The 18,742-nt window shown below is 47.6% G+C and overlaps 1 protein-coding gene across 1 annotated transcript in view; it reads right to left on the reverse strand.

Annotated features, from left to right (window-relative positions):
* ABCA1 (ATP binding cassette subfamily A member 1) overlaps positions 1-18,742 on the reverse strand; it is a 68,222-nt gene that overhangs the window by 11,682 nt on the left and 37,798 nt on the right. Inside the window, exons 9-33 of the mRNA XM_035891194.1 lie at positions 17,484-17,672; positions 16,396-16,601; positions 16,125-16,301; positions 15,296-15,518; positions 14,713-14,934; positions 13,879-14,083; positions 13,211-13,324; positions 12,562-12,733; positions 11,896-12,027; positions 11,252-11,391; positions 10,076-10,213; positions 9,327-9,547; positions 8,801-8,873; positions 8,071-8,273; positions 6,979-7,027; positions 5,954-6,067; positions 5,455-5,606; positions 4,866-4,990; positions 4,368-4,466; positions 2,974-3,163; positions 2,724-2,818; positions 2,392-2,424; positions 1,729-1,834; positions 960-1,034; positions 367-536 (exon numbers count right to left, since the gene is read on the reverse strand). Of these exons, the coding sequence (XP_035747087.1) occupies positions 367-536; positions 960-1,034; positions 1,729-1,834; positions 2,392-2,424; positions 2,724-2,818; positions 2,974-3,163; positions 4,368-4,466; positions 4,866-4,990; positions 5,455-5,606; positions 5,954-6,067; positions 6,979-7,027; positions 8,071-8,273; positions 8,801-8,873; positions 9,327-9,547; positions 10,076-10,213; positions 11,252-11,391; positions 11,896-12,027; positions 12,562-12,733; positions 13,211-13,324; positions 13,879-14,083; positions 14,713-14,934; positions 15,296-15,518; positions 16,125-16,301; positions 16,396-16,601; positions 17,484-17,672 (3,623 nt within the window). The remainder of the gene's footprint in view (positions 1-366; positions 537-959; positions 1,035-1,728; positions 1,835-2,391; positions 2,425-2,723; positions 2,819-2,973; positions 3,164-4,367; positions 4,467-4,865; positions 4,991-5,454; positions 5,607-5,953; positions 6,068-6,978; positions 7,028-8,070; positions 8,274-8,800; positions 8,874-9,326; positions 9,548-10,075; positions 10,214-11,251; positions 11,392-11,895; positions 12,028-12,561; positions 12,734-13,210; positions 13,325-13,878; positions 14,084-14,712; positions 14,935-15,295; positions 15,519-16,124; positions 16,302-16,395; positions 16,602-17,483; positions 17,673-18,742) is intronic.

Raw genomic sequence — 18,742 nt, forward strand, 5'->3', positions numbered from 1 at the left:
TAGCCAAAGAGTGGCACCTTGGGACAAAAGAGTGACCGTATTCATGGTGAGCTGCCTTTCTGGATATGGCTGAGAGGAATTTCCCAAGTGGCAGAAGGTCTGAAGATTACACTGGTTCTTAAAAACCGCAGCTTCCAGGGACTCAGAGACATAGAACGCTTGCACAGCACTGCTGCTCAACAGCACGTGCTCAATAGCACATGTTGCCACCTGCCCAGACCACAGAAAGTAAGGCCAGCATGTTAGAGCCTAAATGCCACCAGCCACCGAGTATCCACCAGTGAGGCTAACATCTCCCATGTTGCCTGTTTCCAGTAATCAGCAGCTGATGAGCCCAACCCCATCTGTGCTCACATCAGGACTTACAGGGCCACTTCAGAGAGCTGCTGCTTGGTGAGGTTGAGTGGGTGATTGAAGGCAGTGATCCCGTAAGCACTAGGGTTTTTGCCCTGCTGCAGGTTGGCCCGAAGGATGGCATTGTTCATCACATTCAGGAAGGAGGCGATGGCATGCCAGCCCTTGTTGTTGAACCACACCTGCAAGAGATGACATCAGCATCAGAAAAGCACCAGGTTCCTCAGCTACCCAACAGGTTCCTGAGCCCTCCAGAACATCGCTTCCTCTATTGTAGGCCATGTAATTTCTTTCCACATCCTTCCAGCTAGTGTGCTCAGGAACAGAACATACAGATCACTAACCACAAGAGGCTGCTGGAAGCTAGCACTGATCCAGCACTGAACTCCTTCTGGGCCTTACGCCTAGACTCCAAGGGAGAAACAGATTTTGGGGAAATCCACACAAGAATACAAGCTGCACTTATTTGCTCCACTAGCAAATACAGTGAACTCTGGTCTGCACAGTTATCCAAGGCAAACTGCTGTGATTTTGCCAACTAAAAATAACTCCAGGTTACCAGAGCTTCAAATAGCAGGCACAGCAGTGAGGATTGGTTAATTTACCTTCACGTTGTTCTTTGTATCCAGGCCTTTCATGAAACTTGACAAGCTGTTGAGAAACCGATCTCCAGAACTCCCCTGCAAACAGCAAAGAGACAGTTACTTCCCCTCTGAGAATACCTTCATTCAAGTCGTGGAGTCTAGCGGGGGTCACACTACATTTTTCACAGCTCTGACAGGTTTTTTTTCCATTCTGCAGCCTGTATTCGCCAAGTCAGAGGTGGTAAGAAGGCTGAGAAACTGCAGCTTTCCTCCCCCCTTTCTTTTCCACAGTCCCACCGATATGAGAGGTCAGCCTTCGGCCTGCTTTTTTCCCAGCAGTAAGTATTAACCAGGGCTGCAGGCAACCTTCAGACACATTGCAGCCCACAGGCAGTCTCAGAAGAAAGCAGTGGCCCAAATTCTCTTCTGAGCCAAGGCAGACTCAGCACAGGAGGGCTCAAATGAGGTTCTGAAGGAGTTGTCAACCACTTGTTAATGCTATTGAGACAGCCCACCCTGACCTGCCACTGTCTGTAATCCCCACTGGTTTGCAATTGATGTTGGACAGAACCCACATCAGCAATCTGGGCTGCGTAAGCCTCAGCTGAGTGTGTCCCCAGGACTGCTCACAGATACCAACCTGGGAGACCCCAGCTCAGAGGCAATGGGGAGAAGCCACCGGACACAGCTAACACACACATGCTCCTCCTTTTATGGCTTCCAAGTCATCTCCCAAGCAACAGAACTCTGACATTAGTGCATCCTGGGTTTATGGGGGATAGCTGCTCACCTGTGCTAGCTCCAGGATTTTCTTCACCTGTTTAATGGCATCAGTGACATCATGGCTTGGAGGAAGCATGAGGGAACTGCTGGCTCCCAAGGAAAAGCCACCATACCTGAAAGTTCAGATAGAAAGTGATGCTAAGACCTCCAGAAAATGCCACCCCTCCTCCCTCCCCAGATGTCTCCTCTTCCTGCACTATATCCAAGGCAAGGGTCTCCACTTTTACATGAAGGGATAACTTTGATCTTCCTACACTGCTGCTTAGCCATGATGTCTCCTACTCCTTGTTTCTGGGGTTAAATACCCAGCTTATGATTGCTCAGTGTGCTGTTCCATTTAACAAATGCAACTGTCCTCTGCTGCCAGTGCAGGCAAAGCAGGGCATCTCCCTGCTTCCCTTGCTTGGAAGAATAGCACCGCACAGGATGGAGTATCAGTAGGCTGGTACCACAAATCTTTTCAAGGCAATACTGCTCTCCGCATAAGGCAGGCATGCTTTCCAGTGATGTGCCCTGGGGTTGTCCCAGTTTAAAGATAAACATGCTCCCTCAACATTTGGCAGTTTTAAGTCATGAAAAGAACCTGCAAAGCTGCATAGGTCTGTCCTGCTTAATACAGTGCTCAAGTGTTAGCGGACACATACAAGCCAGAGGAAAGTCAGTAACTCACCTGAACTCATTCACCCAGATCTTATTCTTCAAGCTGTAGAGACAGAAAAGAAAGCCAATGTATAATACATGGAACAAGAGGAGAGACAGACTTACCAGTGCTGCAGGCACAGGGCCAGGGAAGAGAGCACAACAGCCTCTTACATCTGGCATATAACCCACCATCCCTCTTCAGTTTAATCCCTAGAGTTGGTGCCCAGACTTTCCCCATACTCCGCCTTACAAGGCTCAGGACACCCCCCTCAGAGCTGCCACAGGATCACTGATTTCTCATCCCATACAGCAAAGAGCATTCGGTGGGGAGGGAAGGGAGAGGGTGTGTTCAACAGCTACCTTTTCCCAATGATCTGCGCATAGGTCTTCACTAGGTAGTCTGACACATTGCGGCCTGTCAGATTCTGGAGGATGTCAGCAGTGTCTTGCTCGCGCTGTTGTCACCGGGGAAAACACAGATAAATGCTCATCAGAAAAGCAGGTGATGAGTTAAACAAACTGTGTGCGGTGCTGCATGCAAGTAATCACACCCAGCTGCTCTGCTCCACAGGAGCATCCCTCATTGCAGCACCACTGAGCTCCGTCCTACCTGCGGGGGTGGCAGCCCGCCTGCACCAGGGGGGCACACAGGCAGCATCTTCTTGATCTTCTCATTGCTGCATTCACAAGATGGGGAAGGGTTCTCCATGCTCCAGTTGCCTTTCAAGAAGATGTCCAGGACTGAGTCTGGGACTGAAGCAGTGGTCCATTCCCTCTGCCCAACGGTGCAAGGGGTGTCTCTGTGTCAGGAAAGAGGCAAGGCAAATGCAGTTTTTAAAACAACTGTGATAGCCTTTGCTTACAAGCTATTTAAATAACAGATACCACAGTCCCCAAAATAGGCAAGCTGGTTTTCAAAGGAGCTTCACCTCACTGAGACAAACAGCTCAAAGCAACAGCCCGGCACTCTGCAGCTTCCAACAGATACCAGTGCCACAGAGACTGAGGTTGGCCAACACTGAGTAGTGCTGGACGCTCACCTCGTCTCAATTCGCTCCACAGCACATGAGTGATTTATTTCAGTCAGTTCTAGCATGCACAGTGTCCAGAGTTCAAGGAGCGTCTGGACGATGCTCCTAGTCATATGGTTTAGTTTTAGGTAGTCCTGCAAGGAGCAGGGAGTTGGACTCTATGATCCTTATAGGTCTCTTCCAACTTGAGATATTCTGTGGTTCTAAGATCACGGCAGACAGCCATTTCTTGGATGACATTTCTGCCCTTGGGGAATCAGAATACTGCTCTTCCCCAAGGTATCATCAGTTGGCAGCCTCCTCCCCGTGCCCCATGGGTGGAGTAACCCAGCTCCTGTGTCTGTTTTGCAGGATACAGCTTACTTTCCATTACTGGCCAGCACATAGGGCCCCTTTCCCACCTTCCCATCACCCTGTGAACATGAGCTACAGTTCTTCCAGGCTAGAGACACACCCTCCCGGACTCTGTGTACCCCCTTCTGCACTCATGGCTTGGGTCTTCAGTGGTTTGCCCAAGGCCATGCAGCAAGTCAGTGACAGAGGTAGGGAACACCAGCAGCGCTGTCTGGTTCTGCGCTCTTTCTCCTGGTGTTTGTGGGGGTTCTAACCTAGGTTTCTAGTGCAGTTAGAAACAGAGAATTGTGGAACGGGAATAGCTACAGTCAACAACATACAGCAACACGACCAGATCCTTTTCCATGTTCAGGACCAAACAGTAATTTGAGGGAGAGACTACAGTCTCCTTTCCACCTCTGTCAGCAAGGACCTGCACTCAAACCTCACTCCCTCACCATGCTGAAGACTGGTAACTTTCTAAAAGGTCCTGAGCAGAAAAATTGAATCTAATTGCAACTCTTTTGCCTTAAATCCTGCTCTGGCCATGCATACAATCATTCCCTAAAGCCAGCTAAATCTACCGGGTGACCAGAAGCTGGGGCTGGGCTTCCTCTTCCCAGCCCAGAGTTGTACTTACGGGATGGAGTGTCCCTGCATACAGCGTGTCCCAAAACCAGGCTTATTGAGAAGGGCATCCAAAAGCGTCTGAGTGCCTGCATCTTCTGGAGCATCATTGCTATGGGTACAGCAAAGAAACACTATCAGGTCAGCAGGATAACAGGCACACAGTAAAAGCAGCAGCAGAGCACAGTGAGCACAGTGAAAGAGCTCAGGAAAAGGATATGGGTGGAGATTTCCCATTGAAGAATGCTTGGCCTAGGAGCACACACACACTCCCGGTCTTTCTGCATAGTATTACTAGAGTCACAGGCACCACTCAGGTATCAATATGGCCTTGCCAGTAGTTAAGAGTTGGCATTTAAAGGTCTAAAAAGAAAATACCAGGACTCTCTTAAAATATGCTTCTGTGCTAAAACAAATTTAAACAACCCAGTAAGAAACTCGGTAACTCATGTTTGCAGAGAAGAGCGGAATTGTAGGATTTAGCACCATTTCTAGGCCATAATAGACATACCTAATGAAAGTGTACTGCTCGTCATACATCCAGGGCTGTAATTCCAGGCTGGGATACTTCCCAAAGGGAGGAACGATCAGGCTGAACATGAGAGCAATACACACAAAGACAGCTGGCAGCACAATCTGAAAATGCAAGGGAAGAGCAAGCCCTTTTTAAAGCACACATTCCCAGAGGCATCAGCAGCTACACGTGAGTCACTTAATGGATCAAAACTTTTTCAAAGTTTCCCAGGAAGGTCTTTGCTATTTACACCAAGGCATTGCTAGACAGCAATGCAAGACCTATCTTGGCATTCAAGGGCACTCACTTGAGACGCAGAGGATTCAGCCTCCAAATGCTGCTCTCAAGGCCAAATTTGGATTTGAACCTCAGTTGAATCCTTGCTGTGCAAGAATCCTGCAACCACTTGGTGATCATGTAACTCCTTTCACTTGCATAGGCCCCCTTTTGCTCAGATGTGCAGTGAAGACCAGTTTGGGTTGTCCTTATTCCCTTGAAGGTTTTCTGCCCACGTTCCACTCTGAATACAATGCATGGTCCAGAGCTGTCCCTGCTGAGGGACCCTGCACATGTTGGGTGCTCTCACCTGAGCAAAGAAGCCCTTCCGGCTTCTCTTGGCAATAAGCAGCCTCTTCCACAACAGGGCTGTGAACTGCTGCTGGGTGAGTTTCCAGCCCTTCATCTGGTAGGATCCTTTCCCATCCATGCCACTGAGAAGGTCTGTCTCTCTGGATTCTGCTAGCAAAAAGAAATGACCCTCATTCAAAAGCTCACAGAGATATTCTCCGGGCATTTCTGTGCTGGTGACACAGGGTGACAGCTGGAGCAGCTACTCTCACTCATCAAAAAACCCCCAAAAAAGCAGTGAGCAGAGACAGCGGCAGACATTCACATGAATGCATTTTCACCCTTATCTCTCTGAGCCTTGATGGGAGGGTTGAGCAGGCTGTGGATGCCACGCTTCCCACTATTCCTAAAAGCAAATAAACCACCACACCTTTGACAATCTCAGCCTTATGATCTGCAGTATTGATAATATGAAAGAGCATCCACAAGAAGAAAACAGGATTGAGCCGCAGAAATACCTGGATCTATGTCTGAATCATTAGGATCAAATGCATCATCTTCTGTAAATGGACGAAGGCAGCTCTGTCTGTCTCCAAACACGCGCCTGTTCCTTCTGGCTGGCAACGTCCCATCTGCAAATGATCCAGTTATGATTAGCTGAACTGCCTTCAGTTAATCTCCAATTAGCCCCGGAAAAAAACAAAGCAGTATCATTTTCATTTCACACATGTTCCATTTGCAAACTGAGGAGCTTATCTGGAGCGACTCCAGTGCAGGTGAAAGTAAAACCAAGACTGTCAGTCTGCAAGGGTCACATGTTTTATGCACCATTTTTTTGTGTGCTGTCCTAGAACTTTCTTCCAGTGCACTGTACACTTTTTTTTTTCATTTAGCCATGGAAACTGTAGGCTGCTCTTGTTGTAAGAAAATTCTCACTTAAAATGCATGTGACTCCAAGTGCAATTGGCAGCACTAGTTTATCAGACAAGTGAGCTGCTCTCAGAAAAAGAAAGTAATTTGGTCTCTACTGTGGTCTGACCCTGTCAAGAGTTTCTCCTATTCCTCAGAGTAGACAATAGTGTCAGTCGAGTAATTCACAATACACTCAAACACTAGAAGCTTTCCACTATTACAAAATAAACATGCTACCATTGAGTCAATAGAAGTTAACAGTATATAAAAGCATATATGAAGTATACTGAGAACAGCTATTGTAGGTCATTAAAAAATACTAGCCCAGCAGAGTTTCAGTTCAGTCTGAAACAGGGCCTGTCACACCTTGGTATGTGTCACTGTATAGCTGGACATGCTGCCATACACAAAGGTCATCCACCTGCCCAAGGCTGGTGAGACCAGGAATGCTCCTCATTTGAGATACCCACTAGACCCGTTATTCCCCTGGGAGCTAAGCCCAGCACTGAGATTTTACTCCTGAAATATCTAGGCGTGGTCAGCCTTGTGCTTAAACAGCACAAGTGCCATACGAAAGGGTACCTCCCCCTGAAGTGCCCTTCAACACTGTAGGAGACAACTACACACCCACCTGAGGTTTCTGCATCCACACCACTGTCATCAGCCACTTTCAGGAAGATCTGAAAAGCAACAATAAGGGTCAGTGAAAATTAGAAGGGGAGCGATATTGTGGGGACTGCTTCAGGAGATGCAGTGAGAAAGCACAAGACTGACAGATGCAGCACAAGAACAGAGGATACAGGGCTTATTCCCTGCATGATGGGGACATGGACTTTGTGGCTTCTCTCCAGCTTCCAGGAGCCAGCCTGTAACCACAAACCAGTCATTTCCCCTTTCCAATATCAGTTGTCAGTGCATCTAAAACACAAGCTCTTTCTTGCATCCCAGATAAAAGACCTAGTTACTAAATGGGATTTGGGGAATCCCATTTTCCTCCTAGTCTGACAGTGGTCACACTTCTGTTCATGCTTGAATAGCCACCTTTGTGGAGCTTGTCCCATGGACTCTCCTAAACCAGAAAAAAAATCATTTTCAAATTGCAGATAGCAGCCAAGGCCTTCAGAGCTGTGAGAAGACCTAGAGGGCAACCTCAAGAAGTGACAACACCATGGTTTCAGTTTCCCTTGTCATTATTTAGGGGAAAAAAGACATTTCACATAAACAGAGGATAAAGTACACAACATTTCTGCAATAGAAGAAAGGGAGACTTGTCAGCTGGAACACAGCCACAAGGAACAAACCCTAAAATCATCCCTGACAAGGGCATACATCTAAGTGCTTTCTGTAAAGCACAGTCTCCAGTACTGTAGTGTATGTTTTCAGTTAAACGCAGCACAAAGCATCCCTAAAAATATCTGAAAGGTATATAGGCAGTCATTAGAAGCCAAACTGGGGGCCAACCTTTACATGACATCTCAGCAAATTTCAACTGAGTACAAAGGACCTGTCCGTGCTTGCCTGTACTACATTTCCATTTTTAATGCACACTTCTATGAGCACACACTTGAATAGGGCAGAAGACAATCCATTTTGGAGATGAACACAAAGCTGCCTGTTACACAATAGATGCTTACAGCAAGAGACAAGACTCCATCTCATTCTTATTTCTGCCATGATTCATTTTGCATAGTTTAAGTCAAAAGAGAATCTTCAGCCCACTCACCTCCTCCAGGGTGGTTTCGGAGATCCCGTAGCTGGAAATACCAAGATCAGAGAGACGGTCATCAACTTCATGGAACAGCTCCACGAAAGCTCCCTCTTTAGCAGCCTTATACGGCAAGACATAGGTTAATTCATGGCCGATGTCCTCCACCAGCCTGGCCTCAGGAACGTGTTTTGTAATGAGATTTGAAATTGCAGAGACATCTAGAAGAACCAAAAGGAAAAGAGGTGTTCATCTTGTTACTGCTTATTATGTGGAAAGAGGAGCTCAGCCTGAAAAACCTCGCTGGAAGGAAAGGAGGGAAAATGGGACATCTCTGGAAAGCAGCTAATTTCCACAGAAAATCTGGTTTCCTTTTACATTTAACATAAGCTTGGTCAAAAGCCTGTCTATTCTTTTTATTTACAGAATTTGGGAGAGCTTTTACATGCTACTGGCAGCCCTGAAAGTCATTGATGTACAGTTCACCAGCAAACACTACATATTGCTAACAGGCCTAGTAACTACATAATCTTTGGTTATTAAATCTCAGGACAGCTTGAACCCAAAATGACTCACTGAAGAAAAATGTTCCAGTATTTACAGATTTAAGAATACCATCTCTGTGAATTTAATAATTGTCCCAAGACTGTAGCTACACAGGGGTACAAGGTTAAGGCAGTTGTGCAAGGTCAAAGATAGAGCAATGTCATCACTGGGACTGAATCTTACATTCTTTTCCAAGCCTCACCTATTGTCAGCGTGTCACTTTCATGGTCACTGCCAAGGCCAGCGTCAGAGCTGCTCTGGGAGACACTGTCATCCTGGTCACAAAAGAGAAGACAACCATTGTTTTCTACTGTTTAATCAAAAAGGGGCCTACCAGGTGCTATACTCTAGGTAACTCCACAACACGCTGGATACTCCACAGAGGTGTCAAAGTAATAGTGACACAGCACTGCAAAGGGCTGAAATACAAGTAAGAGGTCACAGTTATAGAAGTGTTACAAAAGTGCGTACTTCATCTATTCTGTATCTTTCAGCTCAGCTTCGGCCCACCAGCATTAAAAGAATCTTTAATGGAGACGTATGTACCACACAATGGTTTAACCAGACATGATCTGGCATAGTACCTTTAAAAACATGTAACACTTCTCTTAAAGAGTAAGGGATTTCTCTTTTAGACATGCTACCATGTAAAATCCTTGCTGCTGCTTCCCATAAGCCTAAGATTTTATGAAGGAAGAATGAAGATGAGCAGGAAGAGTCACCTGTACCTTCTTCAGATAGGACACTGTGCTGCTGCTGTTTCGGCAGGAGCTCAGAGAGGAATCCACATCCTTCTTGACCAGGGTCAAATAATAGCCTGTTCCCAGCTGGTTCTTCAGGAAGAGAGAAGAGCCAACACAGCAGAGCTTGCCATGAGAAATGATGGCAATACGGTCCCCGAGAATGTCTGCCTCATCCATGTGGTGTGTGGAGAGAATGATAGTGCGGCCTGGAAGAAAGGAAGGAAGGACACTGCTGGTAAGTCAACCGTACCCATGTTTCCCAGGCCAAACCCACAGTCATCTGGATATTGCCGTGAAGTTGGATGGGAGGTTGATGCCACTAGTCCAGGCTCCTTTGAACTAGGCCAGCAGCACGTAAAAGGTTTGCAGCTGCTGTCATGGGTTTATTCTCCCCTTGTCATGCTCAAAGGCAGGTTATTTTTCATGTCAACAAGGTTGGTAGCACAGAGCAGAACAGGACACTGCCGCACACCAAGGGTGAATTTCTGACTTTAACTGCCCTCATAACCTAGTGAGGAACTTTGTTCATGAGCTCTGACATGAACAGGATGAGAAAGGAGGACAGATGAGAGATCAGAACATCCTTGTCCTGCATGCTCTTTGTTACTTCCTCAGAGCAGACAACAAGAGATTTGCAAAGACACATCAGTATTTTGGGAACAGTCACAAATCAGATCAATTTGCTTTTGCTTTCCATGACACATTCATTAGGAGTAAAGAAGATGACCACATACCTTGCCGATATTTCAGGAGCAATTCCCATATCCCTCTGCGAGAATAAGGATCCACCCCAGCTGTAGGCTCATCCAGAATGACAACTTTGGAGCCACCAACAAAGGCTAAGGCAACTGAGAGCTTCCTCTGCATGCCACCTGGCAGGCACAAGAAGAAAGAGGTGTCCAGGCTGAGGCAGAAATGAGTGGAAAAGCAACAGATGCAGCACAGTGGATAATGAGCTCTCCAATAGAAAACAGAACTGCATACTGAAAAGACCAAGCACTGCTACTGTTTCAGGCCTTCAGGGTCCCATCACATTCAGGACAGGGGATGATTCATCTGGATGGTCTTCCCCCATTGGAGTCCACCTCTCCTCCTACTGCAGGAAACCACACCTTGCAAGCCCTTCCATAAAGTGAATCATACTATCTCAACATTGGCCGTAGCAAGTCACTAGCTTGGAGACCTAACCATAATTGAGGATCTGAAGCACAGGTCTCCAGAGCCTGAGTTGCAGAAATAGGTCCCTGAGTGACATCCCTCCCATGGAACTGTGCCAGAGGCAGCAGCAGCAAGGAATTGTATTACACTCTTCAGTACTAAAGCCAACCTGTGGCCATCTGCTCTGCCTTCCCAAGCTCAAATGAGCAGTCTATGCTGACAGTTGAGTCAGAAACAAAGGCATCTCGGCCCCTCAGCTATTGGGTACAGACTGACACAGGAATTCTGCTCTTCCTGAACAAAGGGGAAGGACACTCCAGGACACCCAACTGAAGAAGCAGAAGTCAGCATAAGAAATGCACATATGGTTCACAAGCAGGAAGGGACTTGGAGATTATGGTCTGAGCCACTCTCACCTAAACTCATAAAACCCAAACATACCAGTAAGCATTTGGAGAACAGGTATCACATGTAGCTGGGCTATGTCGTGATGGAAACAGGTACAAAATACTCAGAGAAGGTGAGTGATGAGTTATGGCCATTAGATAGCATAAGATAGTGTAAGACTGTTAATTTTACTAAGCTATACTGATATACTTAACTAACTCAGCTCCTTAAGTGCTGAGTTGTGTGGTAGTCTATATTTAATTGGAGGATCGAACCAAGGTCCGCAATGCAGCCTCTGTGAAACCCGAGAGTGCTTTCCTGGGACTGAGGAAGCAGCTGAGAAATGTAAAAGCAGCTGAACCTACCAGAGAGTTTGCTTGTCCTAGATTTCAGTTTGTGAGGCAAACCGACATCCATTGCCATCTGCTCCATCTCCTCTTTCACCTTCTTTTCTGGCAGCCCTTTGAGCCGAGCGTAGAACCAGATGTGCTCCTCCACAGTCAACCTAGGGAACAGGACCAGGCTCAAGGCACAGCTGAGAGCACCATGCTGGGATTCATCCCTTGCACCAGCATTACAGCAAGCATGTTTCTTTGCTTGGGCAAACATCATCTAAGACTGAGGATTCAGGAAGGAGCTACGGACTGGGTGTGCTCAGCTTGGGCCTGATTTCAGGGTATGGCTATTCAGCATGAATGTAACTAATCATCCTTTAAAGGCACTTGACAGAGTACCCCAAACGTTCCAAATCACCAGGGAGACATTTTGGCCTAGTTAAGTTTAATGGAGCAGATTTCTTTAATAAGAGGCGAAAGACTGAAGCACAGGGTCTTGCTGATATTTCACGGGCACATATGAACGTGCTAATAAATAGAATGTCCTTGTACCAATCTCGCACCACCCTGCTGTCTCACGCCATCCACACAAACGAAGATAGGACTGTCCTAGCTGAAAGCACACTACTGTCTCCTAAAGAACCCAAACATGCATTGCTGGGGATGCTACTCACAAGTCAAACAGCACGTTGTGTTGAGGACAGACACCCAGGTTCTGCCTGATGGCGCTGAGCTCAGAGCGGATATCTTTGCCCAGGATGAAGGCTGTACCCGAGGTTGGGGGGAACAAGCCAGTCAAGATGGACCTGAAGGACAAACACAACAGAGAAGCAAGTTGCACCACTAGGAAATGGCTGCTGCACATGCCAGATTGGACGAATGAAGAGTGGTTGGAAGCCCTGGGGAACTCCCAGATCAGGAAAGTAGTCTGAGAAGCATCTCGCTAATGGATAAAAAAATCAGGTCCAATGGTTTTAACAGCGATCAAAGCACACCCACATGACTCTGCTTGAAGGAAGTATTTTTTCCTCTAAAAGCTTCTCATCCTTTCAGTCCCAAGTCGTTCCCTTACATTGGTAAGTCAGAATCACAAATGGCATCACTAAAAAATGCTGCCAACAGATTGATTTGGCAGAGCCTCAACCTGAACTACCTCCAGTTTCAATCCCTGTACCTGCACGTATTCTGAGGCAGCTGCACAACTAGGGTAAACCAGCAGAGCACTCTAGGCTGCACCAGCTTGCACACTGCAGTTGTACAGCTATCTCTACCATATTGATAAGAACAGTGGTATTCAGAGTCACTTCTCCCACTGTCTTAAAACATTACTTTGTTCTTACATGGTAGTGGTTTTTCCTGCTCCATTATGTCCCAGAAACGAGGTGATTTGCCCTTCATAGAAGTTCAGTGTGAGACCATCTACAGCAACTTTCTTGCCATCACGATAAACCTTGACCAGGTTCTGGATGGAAACACCAAGGCTCAGATGCACAGGCTCTTCTTCCTTGCAGACTGGAAGAAAACAGAGCAAAGTAGAGAGAGAGAGATGATAGGTTTTAACAGCAACTGTGTGGGAGTTCTAACAAACATCACGTTCTCCCAGGTCTGTGGAGATCCAAGGATAAACTAGCTATACAAAGAACTGACCACATTTCTTCCTCAGGGACAGGCATCTTCCACAGAAGTTGTCCCTTAGCTCTTTTCTCTTTACTGGCCTCCACTGGGAGTTGAAGATCTCCAGTGTCACCAGGGTGGGCAACAATGGGAGGAATTCTCAACTCCATGAGGCTGGAGTACCCACTTGCACTCAAGTGGGCAAAATACTTGGGTTTGTCTGAAAACACCAAACTGATCAGCATACCCAAACTGTGGTAACAAAGGGATGAACAATTTCATTTTAGCCATGCCAGTCCTGCTGTCCTTGGACACTCCTTTCAAAAGGCAGACCATAATACTTCACTGCAGAAAGGCTCTGTGTCCAGCACTTACCTTCCGAAGGTCCTTTCTGGTCAGGATGAGGGTGCTGCCTGTCCTGTGGTTTCTCGCCAAACCAGTAGGACTTTGTGAAAGGAAAGTACCAGGGCCTGGGAATTCCATATTGGCCTAAAGAGAAAAGCATTCCATGAGCCTGACTGCACCCATCCCTTTTCTCATATTAGCTTTCAGGACAAGAAGAGAGGTACTCCACACTCCCAGTAAGCCTCTAGGTTAGGCAGGACTAAGAAGAGACCTTTCATGATGAAGACACTGCTAGACTTTGGGGTGAGAAATGTCTCTTTCCTCAAACTTCACTTTAGAGTTAAAAGCCCTGTGCTGGAAGGTGCTAAGCAGCCACATGTGGTGCTGATACTCTCAACACCTCCACTGCAGCAGGGCCTCTGGACTTAGCAGTTCAGAGAAGGGAACAGCTGAGGTGCAGCAAAGCTTCTGGGAGTAGCTCAGCCATTGCCACAAAGGGGCACAGCCTCTGTGCTGGGCAACAGTCACTGCTATTAGCAGCAACAGTATTACTGTGATGCTGGTCTGTGATTTTCCTCCATGACCTTTCTGCAGCTCTGCTTAAAAATGGGTCAAATTTGCATCTTAGCAAATGAGTATGGTGAAAGAATCCATTTAAAAGTGTGAAGCCATGATTGTCCCTCAGAAGCAGACCTCACCTGGGAAGACGGACTCAATGTACCAGGTCATGACCCCATACAGGAAGGTGTCAAACAACATCATGACAGCAGATGTGGTGATGCTAAAGCCATCTTCTTCCAGTGGGCTCTCAAAGAAGTTGTCCCACTGAACACCAACTCCCTGCTCCTCGAACAGTGCAAAGTACTCGCAACCAAAGCCAAAGGCTACTGGAGACAGCAGGCTCTGTAAATGGGAGACACAAACATGCATTCAGTTTTTCACAGATACTCTCCAGCTGGGCAGCTCACCTCTAGCGCAAGGCTAAGGGACATGTTCCAGAAGCCTTATAGGAAAAGTTAAACGTCCAAGGAGCATGACTGTATTTGCAGAAGGGGAGTGGCAGACTCAGTCTTGGTTCCAACAAGCAACCAAGGCCTGAAGTCTCTGCTGGACCACCACCTAGAATTGTTTTGTTTCCCTATTTTCTATCCCTTGCTCTTTGGACTTTTATGTGAGGGAAGAGATCACTAACAGCCACTACCCTCTCCAGACTGGGTAAGAAGTGCTGTGCAGAAGCAAGGCAGCTGGCTCCTTCAGCCTGAATATCTGATGGTACAGCATCACAACGTACAGAAATCAAGATAGCTTAGTCTGGCTGAATTAGTTCTACTACCAAAGCCAACAAAACCCTCCCAGCAGCTCCTAGTAGGTTCAGTCAACCTCTTCACCCAGCCCAGCCCTGACAGCTTCTTACACTGGAAACTTATTTTCCCATCGCCACCACCCCTCCTTGTTATCATGCCCAGCTAGAGAGCTGCCAAGTGCCATACTGGTGGAGGCCCAGTAGCCAGGACAGTTTCCTCAAGACTCACCGCAAAGATCTTGAGGGAGAAGCTGACATAGTCCTGCCAGGCAACACACAGCACGTAAGGCAGGTACAGTGTGAAATAGACGATGCCCCCACAGGCAGCTGCCAGGTTGGCCCTGGAGAACACGGTGCTGATGAGGAAGCACTGGAGGATGGTCACAACACCAAAGATCGAGAGGAAAACGAACACCACACTAGGGTCACTGTAAGGCAGCAGATTCCCCATCTGGCAGGAAAAGAAAACAACAGGTGGGTCAGGCTTTGCAAGGGCTCTCCAAAATGGCTCTAGCACAGGCAGGTCTGCAGAGGTGCTGCTCAGGGGAGGCTGGGCTTGCTGCAATTTGCACAACAGCCTTCCCAGAAGTGAGGCAGTACCAGAGGCACCGTTTCAAGAGCACTGAACCTACTACAGCCCCTCCTGCTGTTTTCAGCCACTCAGCCCTGTTTTGTTCCAAAACCCTGTTCCCAAGAGGTTCTTGTCAGCTCACACTCACTAACTCCTCCCCAGTGTGCCAGTGCAGACCACTGCTTCGCATGCTCTGAAGGCTCTAGATTCTGCTGCCACAGACCAAAACCAGTCAACTCACCTTAAGGATCAGCACCAGCAGGCTTGCGCTCATCAGGAGAGGGATGAGGCTACTAATGAACCAGCTTAGCCAAAGGATGCCGTTGTCAAGTCCCATAATTCTCATCGTCTCCTTCAGCCGGGCTTCTTTCTCATACACAATGCCCTTAATTATCACAGCCACTGAGTAGATCCAGGCTAGAGTCATGAAGAGAGGCATGGAGCGGCTCATGACACGCAGAAATCTGAGAGAAGGAAGGAAAAGAGCTAGTAGAACAGAGTGAGAAACATCAGTGCAAGTTCAGGAACCACTCAAGGGCTAGCAGAGCATGGTTGACAGCTAAGGCTTCACTGCACAAAGCAGCCCATGTGCAGAGCACGACACAGGATCAGTGTCTCACCATGAGGTGAGGCTGATGGGTCTACAGCGCATCACCAGCCCAGAGCGGGAGCTGGAGTTGCAACTGACAGTGGAAACAGAGGCATAGAGACCTGCCTTTCCTGGGGACTGCTCTCAACTGTCCTCTGTCCACTCGCCCCTGCCCAGGCCTCTGCTTTTTTCCCAGTGCTAATTTTTGCCTGTATCGGGTTTGGGGATATGGGCACATCTCAGGAATGCACTCTGTATGTGAAAGTCCTGTGCAGACAGCCCTTCTCTTGGGAAGGGCTCTGCAAGCCCTTACATATTCTAGATCCTCTATGCAGGTGTCCTAATTCCAGGGATTAGGAACACTAAGGATATTGCTCCCCCATTGATAATAGGGACATAAACCATGCCTGAGGAGCAACAAGAGCCCTGACTCCCAAGCCACAATCCTCCTGGGAGCTTTTGAAGCAGCCTGCATACATACATGTCATCCACATAACACGGATAGGGCATCTGCTGTACATAAACTCCTGTCTTCTTCTCCGTGCCTGTCTGCACCCTGATGATGGCCTGTTCCACCACATCCTGCAGATAGGCAAAGCCTCCCCAGACATAGCGCATGTCCTCAAAGGGATCAGCACGGGGACCAGGGTCCCAGTACCTGTATAACAAGGGAACAAGACCTTTCTATTAGAAATCCTCATCACCGCATCCCCCATAAGAAGTTGTTCATAAGGCAACATGACAGGACTCACCCATCCTTGATCTTGTTGGTCCTTTCCACATTATCAATGTCCATGCGTATCTTGTATTTCACATGTTGAGGAAGCTCTACGCTGTTAGGAGCTATTTCAGTGAAGACTATGCCAGCCCAGAACCTCCTTTCATCCAGAAGCTCCAGTGACTTATTTATAAGCCGGACTTCTGTGGCCACGGGCTCCAGTTTGTCCAAGTTGACACACTAGACACAGGCAGATTTGGAAGCGTTTATGGGATAAGTTACCAAACCAGAATATACTTTGTTTACGTTTGGGAGGGAGAAAAACGGAGAACTCTACAATGGTAATGCAATGCGCAAGAAAAGGCTGCAGCACTGGACTACTTTGTAATGGCTGATGGTAGCCCAGCAAGTTGCTGGAGATGTCATTTTTTCCTGCTTGACGGTTGCCTGCCAGTCAAACATATATCACTGAGAAATAACGCAGCAAAGGCATTTTCTGGACAAAAGGTTAGGTAGCACTGTATTACTAGCTATAGGATCCCATCCTAGCATTGACTTCCATAGATAGTCTTCTTTTCTCTGTCACTAATAAACTAGGTCTGATTCAAAGCCTCTAAAAATCAGCAGAGACCCAGAGGCTTTGGACCGGGCCCCTGACAGGCCACAGACTGTTTCTCTTTGCACTCATTGGCCAAGATGACCAAGTAACAAGTAGAGAAAATTTCATTATTCTCTATGTCTTCCTCAGTTTAAAGCAGCTGCTAGCTTCACCACAGTCCCCAGCTAAAACCCCAGATTGAAATACGAGCTGTTATGCTGCCGAAGCAAGCAGCAGCTCTCCGTCGCCCAGTAACAACAGGGTGGGAAACCACATGCAACGGCCAAAGCGAGAACTTCAAGAACAAGGCCTACAAGTTAGGTTCCTACACCTATATTTAGGCACCCAAACAAATGGTATCTTCTAAGATGCTGTGCACTCAGCCCTACTAAAGCCTGGTCATTTACAGAAAAACTGAGGACTGAGACACATCTGTCTTCCCTTTCTAGGAACACCCCACCACACAAGCGGAGACCAAGCTGCTGCCCTGCCCCAGCTTCTTGCCCATATTAATGGGATCTCACCTCCATGAAGCGGGAGATGGTCTGGATAGCCCGGTCTGTCTCATTGAAGGCATCCACCCAGGTATATACTGAGCCATTCGCTGTCGCAAAGTCCTCCGGGTGGTTTGACAGGAAACGGGAAATATCCTCCACCGTCCAGTTGGAAGCCAGCAAGTAGGGGTGCCAGAGAGCTTTGCCTTTCAGCAGCGTCTGCAGGTATTTTGTTTTCAAAGGAGAAATAGTTGTTGAGAATTGAGGTTAGATCTCCTCTCTCATCATGAAAAAGAGTACTATCAGGGAAAAAAGCCTTTTCAACAGGTGCAGGGAGAGGCCCTCTGCCATACTGAGAACGTAAAGATCAGCATGATGGGGTCCTTCCTCTTACCCTCCCATTGCAAAAGAAATGTCTCCCCTGGCATAGCTACACAGCAGGGTGTGCTTTGCAGGCTGGCTGGATGCCTCCGCGTCCTGCTACCCTCTTCCCAAGGAGAGGGCAGCAGAGAGCCACGCACAGCTCTGCAACCCTGCACATGCAAACCAAGTCTTGCAGCCAGCAAAACAGGGAAGCAGGAGATGTGTGTTCTGCTATCTGGGAGAGTGCTTTTTTCCACCTGGTTTAACCGCGAGCTTTCTGAGGACAGGCTATTGCCCCACTACATGTATGCACAACGCCCCACACAAGTGCAGCCAGGGCACTGAAGCAGAAACCTTTCCTCTGGGCAGACAATGTAAGGGCAGGCAGGAGGGGAGCATTGACTGTAAAGGACACAGCTGAACTGAAGTAGGGAAGGAAAAAAAACAAAAAAAAGAACCCTGTACAAGAGAACTCTAAAAATCCTAACCAATAAAAAACAGGAAATGGATTTTCTGCCAGAACAAAGAATGAAGTGGAGAGGTGAGAGGTTTCCCCATGCTCTGCCGTTACCAGCAAACCAGAAAGTAATGGGTCACACAGTTCCAAAACAGCATAGTGAACTTGGAAAACAGAACAGGCCAAGCTGGCAAAGGAGAACACGTGAAAGGGAAACCTAAGCAAACAAGGATCAGCTGCGCAGTGCTCCCTTCATGTTTGGTCTCCCCAGGTTCGCTCATGCCATCCTCCCTAGCAGGCAGGGCACCACGCCTGTGGGGAAGGAGCTCAGCCTCATCACGTTCGGCAGCAACATTAAAGCTCCTTAACTCCAGGGGCACATGTTGTCCTCCCTGAAGTTAGGAGCTGCAATAGCATCAAGCTGGAAGTGCCAGAGATGGGCAAGCAGAGCACTGTCCTCTCCTTCAGC

This window comes from Egretta garzetta, unplaced genomic scaffold, assembly GCF_000687185.1.
Source record: "Egretta garzetta isolate BGI_Z169 unplaced genomic scaffold, ASM68718v1 scaffold693, whole genome shotgun sequence".
NCBI lineage: Eukaryota > Metazoa > Chordata > Aves > Pelecaniformes > Ardeidae > Egretta > Egretta garzetta.